This window comes from Syngnathoides biaculeatus, chromosome 9, assembly GCF_019802595.1.
Source record: "Syngnathoides biaculeatus isolate LvHL_M chromosome 9, ASM1980259v1, whole genome shotgun sequence".
NCBI classification, from domain to species: domain Eukaryota; kingdom Metazoa; phylum Chordata; class Actinopteri; order Syngnathiformes; family Syngnathidae; genus Syngnathoides; species Syngnathoides biaculeatus.
In genome coordinates this window covers 6,991,932-7,010,185 of record NC_084648.1, presented here as the reverse complement: position 1 = coordinate 7,010,185, position 18,254 = coordinate 6,991,932, and the positions used below count along the sequence as shown (strand labels likewise).

General features: G+C 41.3%; 1 protein-coding gene across 3 annotated transcripts; it reads right to left on the bottom strand.

The window, feature by feature from the left end:
• Positions 1-336: 336 nt before the first annotated feature.
• On the bottom strand, positions 337-10,604 carry LOC133506485 (aspartate aminotransferase, cytoplasmic-like). Of its 3 annotated transcripts, none has more exons than XM_061830680.1 (10): positions 10,407-10,604; positions 9,248-9,406; positions 6,229-6,410; positions 5,847-5,970; positions 5,654-5,766; positions 5,340-5,444; positions 5,112-5,262; positions 4,625-4,790; positions 3,849-3,991; positions 337-1,927 (listed from the first exon to the last, which is right to left on the bottom strand). In XM_061830680.1, the coding sequence occupies exons 2-10, from the start codon at positions 9,354-9,356 to the stop codon at positions 1,788-1,790; spliced, it is 1,233 nt and encodes a 410-aa protein (XP_061686664.1). In that variant the 5' UTR covers positions 9,357-9,406; positions 10,407-10,604; the 3' UTR covers positions 337-1,787. The 3 variants fall into 3 exon arrangements, with proteins under 3 accessions (XP_061686664.1, XP_061686662.1, XP_061686663.1); XM_061830678.1 differs by having other exon boundaries at positions 9,248-9,544; positions 10,407-10,516; XM_061830679.1 differs by lacking the exons at positions 337-1,927; positions 10,407-10,604 and adding an exon at positions 2,019-2,106 and having other exon boundaries at positions 9,248-10,394.
• Positions 10,605-18,254: the final 7,650 nt, after the last annotated feature.

Genomic DNA, 18,254 nt, shown 5'->3' with positions numbered 1-18,254 from the left:
TAAAATGTGATAAAAACATGTATACAAAATTTAAAACAAAATAATTAGAAAGTAATAAGTAATTTTATATTCAATTCCAAAAACAGCATGGTCTATAAAGTAAAACAAGTGATGTATGAAATGAAAAATAACTACTACTATAAAAAAAACATTCTCAAAAAGCAAAGTAAAAATTGTCTCGAGTATGTATTATATTATTTCCAAAGTAAAATTATACAAAATTACATTATAAAAACTGGTAGAAATTATATGTATCTTAAATGTAAAATATACAAATTAAAATATGCACGATACCTTATATATTAATATACCTTAACTACACAAATTAAAAAAGTGTCATTTGTAAGTAGTGCCTTTATTTGATTTCTCCATGTAACACGTAAAATACAGTATTTTGAGTTTGTACATATGGTAAAAGGAACAAGGAAAAAAAATCCTGCACTTTTAAAAGGCAACGTCAAATCCTTTGGATCGGAGAACCCTGCAAACACATGCGGTGTGTACTGTGCCTTTAAGAAGGCTCGATGTGACTAAATCAAGTGCTAACAATTATGAACAACAATTAAGTGCTGTAACGACCCGTTTTATTGGGGGAGAATCAGCAGGAGGAGGAATTTTTTTCTCCCCCCCATTACATTTGTTTTAATTGACTGTTTCAGTGTACTTTGTGTGAAGTGTGTGAAGCAGGAGAGCGTTTACATGAGAACACACACCTGACCTATGATGAAGTCCCGCCTGCACTTGACAGCAGCAGATGGCTAACGTAGACTAGCACAGTGTAGTTTACCAGTAATTCCCAACCAAATATGTTGATCTATTGACTACAAATATGCATCTTGTTCATTTAGCTCTGCCAGTGACAGGAAGAACAATGAAACGTTCTTACACCAGCGAACGGTACAATTAACATTACTTATACAACAAGAATAACACCTTTTTGTTCGTTTTTTTAACATATTTCAGACTGTAAATTTGTAAATTGAAAAAAAACGAGATCAGTAGTCCCCTGAATATCTGTCATTCACTATCAACGCATTTTTGTGCTCTGTTATGCCCAAAGATGCTACACAGTGGTGCCATAGGCTAACAAATATAATCAGTGAATTTTCTGGGAGATCAATTTATTTGAAATCCATTTTTTAGGGGTGCTCTATTAAAAAAAAAAAACAAGATTTCTACTTTTGAGTCTGATGATCCAAGATAAATTTGTAATGATGAAGTGTTTTGAGATTTTAATTTCTGTTACACAGTCATCGGGCCAGAACATGAATAGAGTTGACATTAAAATTTCTTGACAAAATAAATATTGTATTTATATATTTTACCTTAATCCACAGATGGTGAACCATAAGTATACAAATGAGCACTGTATTTACTGTTTAAACCACTTTTTTTTTCCCAAAAGAGTCACTCCCTAAATTCAGAACTTTTGTAAAAGTACGATTTTTTTTTGTAGTTGTAATTCAATTCCATTACATTTAATTTTTAAGAAAGATTTGTACAAATTTCACGAGTTATTAATTTCACAATTACGTGCGATCAATTTTATTTGAATAATTAGCAAATATTTTCCAATATTTAAGCGTAGTGTTAATGTTGATTACAGGAGCTAATAATACTTTTGTGGAATTCTTTCAATGTAAAATGTGTGTGTGTTGGCTCCATAGAGGTTGGGAAACACTGGGGCACGAGTGAGGATGCACAACGTGGACAAAGCGTTTTGTTTGCGACATCACGGGCACGACGGGACAAAAATGAAGCGAGCGCGACAAAGGGAGTGTTCCTTCTCACTGGACCTGGGTGACGGCGTCGTGGATGGACTGCGCCACGTAGTCCAGGTTCTTGGAGGTGAGGCCGCACATGTTGATGCGGCCGCTCGCCATCAGGTACACGTGCTTCTCTTTGATCATGAACGCCACCTGATTGGCTGCGGTGTCAAAACACAAGCAAAACATGAGTTAAGGATCGAGATGGCTAGAGAAAAGGGAAGTAGTGAGCAAGAATTGAACCAGACCAGAATATTCACAATGCCCGAGACTTGTTATGCTGTTGGTTGTCACGGCAGACAAGACAGATATTCAAAGAGGTCATTCCAACAAATACCAGCTGAAAAGACCAGAAAAGATGGATGGATTTCGACAATTAAACATGATGGATGGTGCCCAACCAAATACACACTCCTGTGTAGCGATCACTTCATTTCAAGTCGGAATTATTCTTCTCAATCTCAAAGTCCTAAGAAGTATTGATAATGCCAATTTGGCTCATTTGAGAACAATACGTTTATTTTAAAAAAAAAAACAGAGTTGTCTCCAATGTACACGAAGCGTGTTGCAGCCACGTGTTAATCTTCGGTAAACCTCTCCCCAACAGACTTTTTTTTTTTCTAATAGGCACTGTTCTCAAATGAGTACAATGCGTATTTAAAAAAAGAAAAGAAACCGTCGGTCACACAGAGGTTTACCGAAGTTTGTGTGGCTGCAACACGCTTCTGTGTACCAGGGCTGAAGCCTATCCCAGCAATTTTTTTTATTTTTTTAAAATACCCATTGGACTCATTTGAGAACAATGTATATAAAAAAAAAACAAAAAAAAAAAAAAAAAACTGTCACCGAGACGTTACCGAAGCTTAACGTGTGGCCGCAACACGCTTCGTGTACGGAGGACCCGACTCGCAGTTTTTTTTTTTTTTTATTCCCAATCATAGTTAATGAATACGAGTTTGTGTAAAACCACGGGTCACTTATGAAAATATTGGTATTTGTATTGAAAAAAATCTGAGTGACTCCATCGCTATGTGGGATTTATTCTTGATTGAGAACAGATCCAGCAACGACGTATTTGTGTGCGTCCAGACTTTTCTACGCTTTCAAACTTTTCCGTGTAAATCTGGACGACTTACTCACCTGATACATGTGTGGATCCAGTTGTCCATGACAAATGGAAGCTGGTTAATAGTCCAATTTCTTATCGGCGAAAACATCGACTTCGGCATGAAATATGGGTCCTCTATGCCAAGTGTCTCTCATTTTTCCATGTACCATCGTTTATTATCATCTTCTGAATGATTCATGTTATCGGACAAATCTCTGGGTGTCGTGTTATAAGACGTATTGTCACGTCGTCTCCAACCGACTTAGCATTGAAGAATGCTTTGTTTGCCTGACACTTCCGGCCAGTGATGTGATTTGATGACAATGACAATATGAGCTCGATATAGAGTGAAATAGCAAGAGATCAAGGATAGTGACGCGAGCGCGACAGAAGGATGCAGATATTGCAGAAGTAGAGAGGGCTAAATCTGTTTTTAGTTATCAAGCGATCGTTATTGAGAGACAGATGGACGATAGATAGATAGATAGATATAGATAGATAGATAGATGATAGATAGATAGATAGATAGAGATAGATAGATAGATAGATAGATAGATAGATAGATAGATAGATAGATAGATAGATAGATAGATAGATAGTAGATAGATAGATAGTAGATAGATAGATAGATAGATAGATAGATAGATAGATAGATAGATAGATAGATAGATAGATAGATGATAGATAGATAGATATAGATAGATAGATAGCTAGATAGATAGATAGATAGCTAGATAGATAGATAGATAGATAGATAGATAGATAGATAGATAGATAGATAGATAGATAGATAGATAGATAGATAGATAGATAGATAGATGATAGATAGATAGATAGATAGATAGATAGATAGATAGATAGATATAGATAATAGATAGATAGATAGATAGATAGATAGATAGATAGATAGATAGATAGATAGATAGATGACATGTTTCCATGCTTTCCGTTTGATGTGGTGAGTATGCACGTACGGTTGAGGCCCGTGAAGCTGAACATGCCGATCTGCTGGGTGATGTGCTCCCATGTTCCGGGGGTTCCCAGGGCCTGCAGCTTGGACTTGAGCTGATCCCGCATGAGGAGCACACGGTCAGCCATAGTCTTCACGTTATCTTGCCTGCACAAAAAAAAAAAAATTAAAAAAAATTAAAAAGCCGACACAAGACACTCACGTGGCCTACAAGAACTTCAACTTTCCCATGAATAAGCTTTACGATGACATCAATTATTTAAAAAAAGGATAAAGATAAACTATGGTGACTTTTTCCACCCATTGGCCAAGCTGCGTCAGCCAGACGTGTTTTTGTTGGGAAAAAGAGCCACGGCTTCGAGGCCACTAGCGCGTCGTCTACAATGAATAGTTATTCACTCATGTACAAATTTTTGATTAGGTATGAATGCCCAAAGACTGCAAAGCACTTTAAAATGGAGATTAGAAAACAGCAACACCACTACATCAAAATTATTCAACACAAACCCATCTACTTGACGTGAAGCTAATCAACAGTATTAAAGTGTACTCGTGTTAATAGGTGTGCACAAACTAACGCGACATCAATCATGAGGCAATTTTTTTCATTTATTAATGCTCAGACTAAAATATGCATGGTGACGTTTGGTATTTATCAAATCAAGCACGTTTGACAAACTTAAAAGTTGCGCTGCAGTCCTTCAGGTATTAGTAAAACAAAGTTTGAGCCTAGCCATTTTTAAGGATCATGAAGCCCTTTGACAACTAATGGGAACGTACCACTCTTGAAAGAGCTGGGGGCAGTTGAGGGTTTTGCTGACGATGCGAGCCCCCTGCGAGGGCGGGTTGGACCAGGTGGTCCTCACGATCTTCTCCATCTGAGAGAGGATGCGGCCCAGGTTGTCGCCGTCTCGTGCCACCACCGTCAGGTTGCCCACCCTCTCGTCTAAGAACAGGGAGGGGACTGAGTGAACACGTGTAGTCGTTTTGTTCTTCACCAGGACCGGAGCGCGAGGACTGCAGTCACGTGACTTGCCTCGGATAGGACTCAAGTCACCAATTTCAAGACTTGCTTGGCTGAAACTATTTGTGAACCTCTTCGTGTAACTGCCCGAGTAATTATGACCAAGGACTTGCTTACCCAACACGTGACTTGACTCGTTGATTTTTTTTTTGAAATGGTAACTTTGGACTTGCTTGAAATCGGAAGGTTATGATTTGAGCAAATATCGGACTTATTTCCTCAGTAGCGATGGAGTGTACTCACTGTAGAGGCCAAAGTTCTTGGAGAAGGACTGAGCCACAAAGAGTTCAAAGCCCAGAGCCACAAAGAAGCGAATGGCCCACGCGTCTTTCTCCAGAGAGCCTGAGGCGAAGCCTTGGTAGGCCGAGTCAAAGAACACAAAGAGATTCCTCCTCTGGAGACCAAGAGAAGAAGAAGAAGGTCAGGAAAGACGAACTCAATCATGTGACTCGTAATAAAACATAAGGAGACCTGCATAATATCTGCTATCTGCTTCCATTCGTTTTGACTGGGATCCGTGCCTGTGGGGTTGTGGGCGCACGCGTGAAGCACGAAGATGGAACCTTCCGGAGCTTTCTGCACAAACACAACATACTCGGCGATTCATACGCACAATAAAATATGGTGGATGGTCTCAGCACAAAACAAGTGGATCTTTAACTTGCTGTCAATTTTTGTGTACTTTGATTGCGGAGTATCAGAGAGAATCGAGGACCATCATGAAAATGAGAAAATTACCCCAAAATTTGCTAGCTTAGGGCATACGATTTTAAAAACATTGTCACCTCAAGGTCATCCAGCAGGCCGCTAAGGTCCAGGCCTCTTTTGGTAGCGTCCCAGTAGCGGTACGGACGGATGTCCTTGAACCCAGCATCGGCAAACACAGCATTGTGATTCTCTGAAAAAATAAAATAAAATAAAATTGCAATAAAAGTAACACGCTATACGTTTACTGTGTGTGTGTAAGTGTCTACAGACCCCAGGTGGGCGCAGACACATAAACGGGCGTGGCCGTGTTGTTGACGCCGTTGTACCAGCGCCGCAAGAACTCGGCACCGATCCTCAGGGCGCCTGTGCCACCCAGAGCTTGAACGCCACCTACCTGAGACGGAAACAGAACCATGCAAACCAACCCATCTTCTACTGCTTATTACAAACGTTTTTTTTTTTCTGGTGTCTAATCCTTCTTTTGGTAGGTTTGGTGCCTGTATTGTCACAGAACACAAATGTTCTATGGGTTTTGAGAAGAGTTGTCAAACGGCTCGAAACCATCTGCCAAAATTGGGAACGCTTTGAAAGTAGCTGACAGTGAATGCGCGAATCGATTCTAACATGCTAACTGGTAGCCCTACAAACTTACCCTCCCCTCGTTGATGGCGGGACTGTCCTCGCCCAGGGCGACCTTGGAGGCGGCCGAACGGAAGTCCGGCAGGCCGAGGATGGGCAGGTATTCATGGTTAAGGGTGGCGTCCTCCACGATTAGACGCTCCACCTTCTTCACCACCGGTAGGACCCACGGCTGAGAGTCATCTGTGCGGTAGGCTGGACACACACACACCAAATCACCCTCAGTTCCCTGTCACATAACATTGTGATTGGCAAAATGGCCACCGAGCAGCTTCCTGGAAGGCACTCCGTTTGATTTCAGAGGTCGTAATGAGGTGGCCAAGGGGTGAAAAATTTACAGGATTTTTCCGGTAAATTTCCATGGCACTTTAAAATGGGAACCTAACATGAAAACAAACGAATGGGACAAATTGACAGCTACTTCATTCAAGCAAACAAACGGCAGCGGCCACTGGATAAACTCACATTGCTATGACTATTCCATGTCACGTTAATAAACAATAAGAATGTGTAACCCTGCCCTCACCCCTCATAAACATGTCCACAAGCACTCCAATGTTGGAATTGGAAAACACCCTCAACGTTTTCACAATTATACTTTTCCTTGTAACAAAATATTTTTGTAAATTATGCACTTGGAACACAATTTTTTTCTTTTTTGCATTGAAATGAATTGAAATACAGTCTTTCATACAGTAAGCACTAAAATCAGTGGTCTCAAACTCAATTCACTTCAGGGGCCGCTGTTGGCACATTCTAGCTGAGGCAATTGAAATGAGGGAAAAAAAAAAAAGCTGCTGTACACAAATTGTGTGCAAAACTACTGATGAAACTCTCCATGGCAACGCCACTGTAACATTCACTTGTTGAAAAATGTTTCTCTGTTTGCATCAACCCTGGTCGCCGTCACGGCCCCGAGAGCCAAAACCCCACCGTGATTGGTTGGTAGGTTCGTCTGGTCCGCACATAACATTGTAAAAGTGCCATTCATATTGAACTTCAGGGCCGCGCTGTCATCTAACTTTCCTAGTAAGGTGGGGGACACAAAATATCATCTTGGGGACCGCAAAAGGCCCGCCAATTTAAAACCCCTGACTTACAGTAAATGAATCATTGATATCCACCAGATGTCACCATAAAGCGACACACAAACACACAGTGTTGACACAATTGGGCACGTGTGCCACAAGCTTCACGGGGTCTCATTTACCCATCACTACAACCAAATAAGAGCTCGTAATTTGAAAATCTTATCAATTCAGGTACAGTAATAATTTGCTTGCATTAATCTGAAGGATGATGCCAAAATAATATTTTATTGAGGGATAGGCAAGACCCCTGAGAAGGGCCACCGTTCATTTTTGGAAATTAATGAAATTTTACAGTTTGTCTGTACTTTTTGACAACTACTACTTAAAATGTGCAAGCAAGCAAGTTGATACACCAGTTACTCGACTAAAGAGAGCATCTGCATGCGTGTTTGACCTCCGAGGAACTCATGGCGTGCACACGTGTGTAGTATCACGTATCAGCCCCACTATATCCTGAAAAGAACACCATAGACAAATGGAATAAAAGCACTTGCCTGTAAGTGCGACATCTATTTATACGCTCCTTAATGTTTTATAATGGCACTGTGAAGGCATCACACTTTACAATGCAACTGCAAGCCACAGAAAATGACAGCGCCAGGATGTGTCAGTGATATAATAAGGTGTGGTCTTCGTAAACAAAAAGCTGCTGATCTTGCCTGTGCATGCATTAATAGGGGCCTTTACTGCAAATATTTCTAAAACTCTAAAAAAATAATAATAAACAAATGGTTCTAAGAAGCGGATTTTAAAAGATGCTGGCTTATTTGAATGATCGGTGAGAGCCATAAACAAAACTTTGGCCATTTTTAAATCTACAGGTACATTATAAATATAGTATTGTTTTCCCTGCTAAAAATGTTCTATACAACATTTCTAAAGAATTTCTAAAGCACTATAGAACTTTAGGACCCGAATCCTATAGAATTTCTGTAGAAATTCTATTGTTCTGTAGAATTTCTATAGAAAATCACTGCCAAAGTCTATAGAACAAGTTGTTTTGTACAAATTCTATAGAATTCTATAGAATTTTTTTTTTTAGCAGGGGTATAAGAATAATGTGTTTACTTTTTCATGGACATTATTTGAATTGTTTAGGAGAAATCAAGAAATGTACGCCTGTATGTATTGGAACACCACAGTGGTTAGAGAACGTATTTGTACGCTAGCTATTTCTAGCTTTCATAGCTAGCTTGTTTCTCTGACCAGTTTAATTTACCTCATAGGTTTCGACAACGCTATTATACACTACGTTTATATATATTTATTATACATACACACACACAGGTATGTAATTCTAAGGCACGCAGGAATAGTTTACTAGACTGAGTTTAATTGTTCAATTACACCATATAACATTTGTTTAATTCTTTACACTCTTTGGTATTGTATTCTGCTTTCATATTTATATGTGACAACAGTACAACTTTTTTTTAATGGTTGTTATTTTTGAGAAGCGGTGACGGATCAATGACTTCATTTGAAAGGAAAAAAATGTATATTTTACGCGAGTAAAGGGGGATTAGTGAAAGAAAGAATTTAACTCGTAAATCAAGGTATAACTGAACCAAAAAAAAAAGGGACACTCGTGAAAACATATGTAACATAACAATAATATGCAATATGTAATATAACATCTGCTCTGCGTGGATGGGAAATGATGCGTTTGTAGTCCGCTGCCGAAAAAGAGACACACAATGATGCTCGGCGAGCTGCGTTGCGTGACAGAAGTCACGAGATGAGTTTACAAAATTCTAATGGAAATACATACCAGGGTATGAATGGGCCATATAAGGGTAAGCGTGATTGGAATTGTGATTACAGCAATTTGTTATCCCAAATGACGGACTTTATGGGTTTTTCCAAATGACCCTTGAATGCAGCTCGGCCAGGATCTTTAAATGGGACCAGTTAGCTTTTAGCATTGTTAGCTCCACTCACCTCCGACGCCGAGGTTCACCTTCTGCGGGTGGCTGTCCTCACGGAAGTCGGCGGACAGCTTGAAGACAGCCACCGGGGGCGCCTGCGGGACGTCACCGAAGACGGACATGGGTGCGGAGAGGGAACAGGACAACGTCTGTGGAGTTTCCGGAAAGAAGACTGGGCGGTGGGGAGAAAGTTAGCCGGGCACCAGATTCACCTTCACGGCTGCTCCAGTAGGGCACGTTTGAGGAAGAGGCGTCAGCCAATGAGACGACTCCTAACAATGTGACCTGTTGTCCTCTAACCAATGGAACTCTAACCAGGAAGTTTTCCATTGATTTGTGTTGTTCAATTCAAATTGGGAGTTTTGCATTCAAATGTGACCCGTCGATCATTGATGAATAGTTAAATGTTACATCGACGCATTTTTAACACGCGTAATTAAGAATTTGTGTATGTGTGTGAATATTTCTACTCTTTCATAAGAAGCGCAGTAACCATGTATGACCACAACATGTCAGTGTCAGCCCGCAAGCGACCACATTCACGTTGCGTTTACTCATTATTAAATACAATCAAATATATTCTGTTTTTCGTGTGTGTATGTAAGTGTAGTTTTATTGACACTGCCAGAGAGTTATTAATAAAACAATACTGAATGTTTATTAATGTTTTTGTAAAACATGCCAAGATCACACCGAGAGCATTTTCTAGTATTTTGCCCCTTTCCGGTAGGGAAGTAAGGTTGGGCGGTATCGCCTTAAAATTAAATCTCGGCGTTTTTCACAAACATCTGATTGACGATTTTTAGCGACTTTCTCTCTCTTTCGTATGTAGAAAAGACGACTTCAAAATGATTTTTTTCCCCTTTTGCACCCCCCCCAGCCTTCATTGATATACTTTCTTTCTCCAGATACTAAATAATAATAATAAAAAAGCTCTGAAAATGTTTTCGACTACCACAGAAATAATGGAAATACATACAGTATTTCTCTCTAAACATAAGTACTTCCTCTCGCGGGAAAGTGGCCCTTTTGCCAAAACAGCACATGACAATAACGACAGCAAACATGTTAACAAACGGTATAAAATGTCATTAGATTTTCTTTCTATTGGAATTGTCATTGGGGTGTTTATAATTCTGATGCAACGGGGAAACAAATGAAGGAAACTTAACTATGAGAGGAGAGAGGCGGGGTGCACCCTGAACCGGTCACCAGCCAAACGCAGGGGATGTTAGTGGTTACATGGAGTCGTCCATTGTCATCCAGTGGAAGAGCATTGAATGGTTCTGCCTGTACTCCCCACTTATCTAAGATAAAATTAAAAAAAGACGAGATAGCGCATACACGTCGATTGGTCGAAGCCAGTTGACCGCCATCTTGGTACTCTCAAAACGTGTGGAGGTCATGGTTTACAGGTTGGATTATGGTGGGGGTTTTCCTCAAATTTTGGCATGTAGGATTATAACTGGTCGTGTGAGCTTGACATTTTTTCAATTCTGGTAATATGAAGGATTTTTAATTTGACTTGGTAAGCCAAAAAAGGCTAATTGCAAAGGGAAGACCTATAAGACCGTGACTACTAAGAAATCTTGCATATTACCTAGGGCCCGATTTCCGTGACATGTTAACGTTTGCCAAAATACGCCGTGAAGCAATATCCTCATAACATAGCAAAATACTCAGCATTTTTTGTCATTAAAAAAATGACATTTTAAGTAATTCAGTTAGTTCTGTCATTCCCTTTGGCAAAAACAGAGGCCATTAGAGGAAGTGAAATAAAAGATAATGTATCAGTCTAAAAAAAAAAAAGTTTTTTTGAATTGACACCCAACAGAAAATGTTTGTGAATGCTTTTCGATGCCACATCACAGCGGCAAAGTACTTTTTAATACTTGTCGACAATGAAACTCTTCCCTTCTCGTGAACAACCTTGAACGCTAAACATCGTTTAGACGTGGCAAGAAGACATTTGCTACATTTTGTGAGAAATAATTTTTTGGTGCATCCATAAGTCAGAGTATCACACAGTGCTCAAGGGCGGAGTTTTAAGTTGAACGTTTTGTCAGCAGTCTGGCAAGGTATTGCTAAGAATATATTTTGTCAAGTTGCGAAGGGGCCAACTTTTTCCAAGCCGTGGTAAAGAGAAGCTACACAAGAGGACATTTTCTTAAATGAAGTGTACTGGCTGGGGAGGAGATCTGTTCTTTGTCATCCTGCAGAGCTTCCTCCTATCACCAGTCAGCACACAACAACACGTCAACACACAAGCGTGTGCGTACGTGGGACCTGTGGCCGAAAGCGATCCGTGTTGCCGTTCATACACATCAACGGAATGCAACCCAAGGCTGTGAAAACGGCACTGTGAGGTTGTGAGGCACAAGGGCTGCAATCGTCTGTCCATCCATCTTCTTAGTTGCTTATCCTCACAAGGGTCACGAGCGGAGCTGGAGCCTATCCTATCTGTCAACGGGCAAGAGGCGGGGTACAGCCTGAAACCGGTTGCCAGCCAATCGTAGGGCACATGGAGACAGACAACAGTCGCACTCACAATCACCCCTTGGGGCAATTTAGAGTGTATTACGTAATGTTGCATGTTTTTGGGATGTGGGAGGAAACCGGAGTGCCCGGCGGAAATTCACGCAGGCACGGAGAGAACAGGCAAACTCCACACAGGGAGGGCTGGGATTGAACCCGGGTCCTCAGAACAGTGAGGCCAAAGCTTTTCCAGCTGATCACACTGTACTGCCAAATTAGAACTAATAAATCACAAATATAGTTCATGAAATGAAAAAAAGAAATCCCTAAAAGCAGTCGAGAATTGATCAAACCGACAGAGGAGCAGGAGCCCAACCGAGCTGACGTTTGTTGGGTGAGAGGCGGCCTCCGCCCAAATCACACACCTGAGACCCAAAGCACCGGATAACCAAACTCGTCATGCTCAAATCTGTGGGGCCTTTTTTCCTTGATTAACAGGAGGCGTCCAGAAACGGGTTGCCACACTGCCAAAGGAGCCCGGGACACGCAAATTGAGTCCGCTAACACGAAAGCGTCAACTTTTTAACAAAGAAATTCGGTTTGAAAAGTATTTAAGGATCCAGGCGGGACTCTTGAGATCATTGCGTGTGCGTCTTCTCGCTAGGTCGTGAGCATCTTCCTTCTGGCACAGACGGTTCAGGGTCAAGCCTTTCTGGAAAGTACGCCAGGATGATGAACAAAAGCTAACAGCCATTAAAGACAGTCATTTCGATCCGCGCATCCTTGCACAGACACATCATCTACCGACCTTCGTGCTCCGCAAACTTGGGGTTGGACAGGATTTGTTTGCAGAACTCGAGTCCATTTCTGTGATGCTCGTGCTCATAACATCGCTGTTCAAGAGGCGAGAAGTCAAAACAAATATTGAGCTCACATGAGCACAGAAAACTCAGTAAAAGCTCAACAAGCACAGACTGACTTACTGCAAAATTAAAAAAAAAAAAAAAAAATTGAGAACCATATTGGTAAAATAGATTAGGCTTTACATGATCGGGATTTTTTGGGAGCTGACCGCAGATCAGTGACCTCGTGACCACGCCTTGGCGGGGCTTCGTCCTCAGCTTTATTTTGAGATGTGAATAATATTAACCTTACTATAAATACTTGTAACATTACAACTATTATGTTCCTACCCCCACTACCACTATGATTACTTTCAAGAACATGACTCATACTGCATCTGCAATACTTTCAAGAGTACTACTGAAAAGTTACTCAACTCCACCATGGCAACTCTTAGCACTGAAAGGAACGCTCGACTACTGTAACAGTGATGGTTCCTCCTCGCGCTCCAGGGACTGCTGCTAACGCTATTACTGCTTCTACAACAGCCACCGCCACTAGTACTAGGACTACGATGACTACTGCAACCTCAACTATGATTAAAATGTTACTACTAGACCACATAGCTCAGTGGTTAGAGCACTGGTTTGATAAACCAGGGGTCGTGAGTTCGTATCTCACTGTTGCGTCAGGAAGGGCATCCGGAGTAAAAACTGTGACAAACAAATATGTGCGTTCATCTGAGATGTTACGCTGTGGCGACCCCAAACGGGACAAGCCAAAAGAAACTTACTTACTTACTAGGTGAGCACGGTGGTACTAGCTGGTAACGCGTTGGCCTCACAGTTCCGAGGTCCTGGATTCAATCCCGGCCCTGCCTGTGTGGAGTTTGCATGTTCTCCCCGTGCCTGCGAGGGTTTTCTCCGGGCACTCCGGTTTCCTCCCACATCCCAAAAACATGCAACATTAATTGGACACTCTAAATTGCCCCTAGGTGGGATTGCGAGTGCAGCTGTTTGTCTCCATGTGCCCTGCGATTGGCTGGCGACCAGTTCAGGGTGTAACCCCGCCTCCTGCCCGTTGACAGCTGGGATAGGCTCCAGCACTCCCTGCGACCCTTGTGAGGATAAGCGGCTAAGAAGATTCAATGGATGTTACTACTACTACTATGAATCCTCCCAATTTCTACGACAATAACTAGTAAAACTAGTACAAGCACTGATTTTTTTCCATGACGACTACTGCTATTGACAACAGCACTAAAAATGAAAAAGTAATTAAAATAATATGAATACAAGTAAAAAAAAAAAGTAAAGGATTTTTTTTTTTTTTTCCCACAGCACTTGTACTGACTTCATTGGATTTACATGTGGAAATGCTGAGTATCAATCTTCTGTGCGGTTGTTTTACTTTTAGATTTCAAGGAGTGCTGTTAGGTCCGGAATGCAATACAAAACACCTTCGGCGGTGGACCCCCCCCCCCCCCCAACGCCCACCCCCACCGCTGTCCTTCAGCATCCCTCCGCATCGCGTTTTTCTCTGTCCAAGGTAGTGTGGCTGTTGAGCATGAGTAATGTCGTTGTCATCGCCGCGGATACACGAGTGAAAGAAGGGGGGACCAATGAGAGGAGGCGGTTGAGGAGAAGAGAGACGGACGTACAAGAGCAACGATTTGAGGAGTGAAGGTAGAGGAGGATGAGCGCAGTGAAGAGAGCCGACTTTGGAAGAGATGAATCACGGCAACGAGGTTGTGGGCCTTTACCAGCGACAGACTCGCAGCTTTGTTGGCACCATTAACTTTGCTGCAAGACAGAATTATTCAGGCTCCTCTATACTGACCAATGGATTTCAGATACATTTTGGGGAAAAAATGACTTCATTAATCAATTTGAAGTATCTGCTCGTTGAAAGGATGCCTGGTTGTAGATGTACTTCAATCTTCCAGATGGGGAGTCCCTGAGGCTGCATAGACAGAACGGAACATGTAAACGTCACAGTGGAGGATGGAAAAAGAGTGTGAAACTGGATTTAAGAGCTGCTTGTGGCTCTTTCGGTAGCAAGAACCTCAACCAAATCTTTGGTGTAGTTTCAGGTCAGACACGCAACAAAGATCAGCAGAACTTTTGAACCTTTGCTAACCTCTTTCAGTTCTGCAAAGGGGGGATCAGGACTCTAACTGGGTCACTCCAAAAGGCATTGCTTTGTTTTTTCTTCCATAACTCCTATTAATGTTCAATTGACCTACAGATGGTGTGAAGTTCCACGACAAAATGTTCAGATGAAGTTAGGAATTCCTTTCTCCGCCCAGCCTGCCAGTATCACTGTTGAACGTCCCGACACTCTTTTGCTAACGTCAATGTATATTTTATGGGGGGTGGGGGGGGGGCAGACCCATTTTTCCCTATTATCCTTGATACGACAACATAGGTGTTAGCGCGTGCCCAACGTTTCTGCAAATCTTTACCCAACACAAACATTCTTCTTTACCTCGTTGAGCATTCCGTGCCGTCACCTTTACTGTGCAGCTGCTCCTAGGAAGAGTAATAATACTGCAGAACTTTCTAAATTTTCGACAATCTGTCTGACCACGGAGTGATGAACATCACGCCGTTTAGAAATGTATCACGAACCAACGGTGCAAGGGCGGACCCAAATGCAGGACTCCAAGACGAGGACAACAAGTTTGACGTGGTTTTATTTCAGAAGCGGGTTGATACCAAAAAGCAGTCCAAAACAAGGCTGAGGCACAAAAACGCGAGGCTAGGCAGGATAGAAAAAGACATTCAACAAGGTCCGACGACTGTGGGGCAAACTAACAAACTTAACCGACGGGCACAGAATCGCCGTGATGAGGATAGCTCAACACTACACTTACTCTCAGTGGTGGAGAATCCAACTCGCAGTGAATGCAACGCACTGACACAAGGCAACGAACTAGCAAGGGCAGCGACAAATCTCCCGAATTAAATACATGGTATAATTAAGAGTCCACACGGAAAAAAGCTGCGGCCGGTGACAGGTGTCAGAGGTGACACCGGGCAGAGCGGTGGCCAGGCCACGCCCCTCTTGGCCGTGGTCCAGCCTTGCTCATGAATGACACGCTTTTATCGTTTCCACTTCAGCTCCATGCAAGTCAGCAATTCGCTCTTGGACGTCTCCTGAGGACTCTTTTTGTGAGGCATGTTTGTAAACATGTTCACAAATAGAAAATGGACAGAAAACTAACTGGTGCCATTTAAAGGGCAAGGCAACTTTAAAGAACAGGTCCTCGTCTTGTCACTTTTGTTGGACTCAACTGGGTTGGCTGACTCTTGACTGCAGTTAGCTCTTGAAGAGGACTTCACATATTTGTTCCCATCTGTATTGAAAATGTTTACGTTGGTGCATCGAGTCAAAACAGTTTCAGCGATTAGTTTTTAAGCAGAGTGTGCTTCTCTATAGTTGTGACAGAGGAATATCACATCAACTTTTATGACCATTTTAACCAGGCATTTCCTAAATATGTACCGGTAAGTTCATTCAAATCTCATGAACTAGTAACTAACTTCGCTAACTATTTCTGGAGACTGCAAAGGCCCACATAAATCCATAAACAACAAACCAGTGACTATGATCAGCGAGAACATTCTCTTTATTATGTTTGAAAAACAAAAAGTTTGTCGTAATTCTCTTTTGTTACAGTTTCAGAGTTCTGTACAGAATAAAAAGAAATAATCACTGCTTAAGAACAGTCAACTCTCAAACTAGAAATAAAAAGGAAAGCAGGTTTACAATAGAAATTAGTAGTAAGACATTGTCTGAAGTGCAATGGCATAGCTCAGATGAGTTAAACATGAAACCAAAACATTCTAAATAAAAGTACTTCTCTATTTTTCCCAACAAACAGAAATTCTTTACAGAGTAGAGACTGTATTATCTGATGTATTTAAACCTGTAAAAACATATTTACAAATAGCCATTATCTTTTATATATATTTTCTTCTTATAATCACATACTGTATATCATCAGCACCAGTAAAAAAAAAAAGTCCAACATAAAACAATAAACATTAATAATATCATTTTTTTTCATTAAAATTTTGTCTACAGATTTGGTCCCAGAACACAATGATATTTGCAAGAAGTTTGTCTTCCTGAAGAGATAAAACAATGTCTGGATGAACCTTCACTTTAAAGAGGACGAGACTAACCCTAACACCGACCGCGTCCGACCTTACCGTTACCGCGTTTGTTCATTTTTCATTCACGTTTGGACGCAAACACTCGAGTTGGAACTGCTTCCGCAACTAAAGGGTTTGTTTTCATTTCCTGATGAGACCGCTACAAAATAAAACGGAGGGATGGAGGACTTCAACTCCCCAAACGTGAGGAAATTAAAACCTCATTTGTGGGTGCCAAAAACAAACAAAAAAAAACCCCAAACAAACAAACAAAAAAATCAAATAAATAAAAAGTCACCAGGTCTTGTAGGGCAATGGCGCTTACTTGTGTTTGTATTTAAAGGGTTGGCCTATACAATACCAACAACCATTAAAACGCGTGTTGATGGCATGGATCTACTTTACAGGGAAGAAGGCTTTTTGGTTTGTTAACTACAGCGTCACCCTCCAAACGTTCACACCGACGAGGTGACAAACACGATAATGCACAGGCAGCCTTGAGCAAATGATACAATTATGGGAAGAAGAGGTGCCATCATCAAAAGTGTTGAAACTTTTTTGACATGCGAGGATGGAAGGTTGATGATTTTCAAAGCCTTATCGAAATGCAAACTTAAGGCGTCTCACCTCTTTACCTCGTAATATATATGATGTTTTTTTTTTTGTTTTTTTTTTAAACAAGCAAACACACTATCGAATAAATCCCAAAGGCTTAGCAGTGGTTCATTTTCATTGTAAAGCGCGAGAGAGGGGGACAACTTGCATTTTTTTTTTCTTCACAGTAGTTTTACAGTAAAACACAACTCAGATGAAGTTGGAGTGAGAACATTTGTTTCGCTGCTGCGGTACAGAAGGAAAAACCACGATGTAGCAAGCAGATGTGCCACGCTGGAAAAGACGGCTGCGCTGCCACGGGAGGATAATCAAAATAAAATAAGGCCAACTGAAACTTTGCTTCTTTTAATCGACAAAGACACAACCAGCGTCATTCCAAGAGGTAAAACACAGCAACTAAGAAAACAACAGGCGTGGGCTTAATGAGAGTATTGTTTTTGTTTTTTTGTTTTTTTTTTAAATAAAATAAGTCACTTGTGGTGCTTGTATACATTCAGTGCCCAGTGATCATTTCAACTTCAATCAACCCGATGAGTGTGACGTGGTTTGTGCCACATAGGCTGAGGGCTTCATGTCAACCACCTCTTGCACATTCACCCAGGTTACTATTTTTTCTTGGTGTGGATGCCATTTATAGAAATGCACGTGGATGTACTTGCTTTAGCGCCCTTCTTTCTCTCTGTGTTCTTCTACTGTACACTTACTTTATGTGCTCGTCACTCACAGAAACAAGCCCCGCCTCCTCCCAAAAAAAGCAGGCAAGGGCCGAGACTCTCAATGAAAGAGACGAACATCATTTGCTCTGTTGTGATGTTCAAAATTTCAACAGTGAAGGGAGTGTTGAGAGAAAGAGAGAGGGGGGGGGGGAATGGAATGATTCTCAGGAGATGGTAGGAAAGGTGGGATGGGGGAGAAGGATGACAGAAA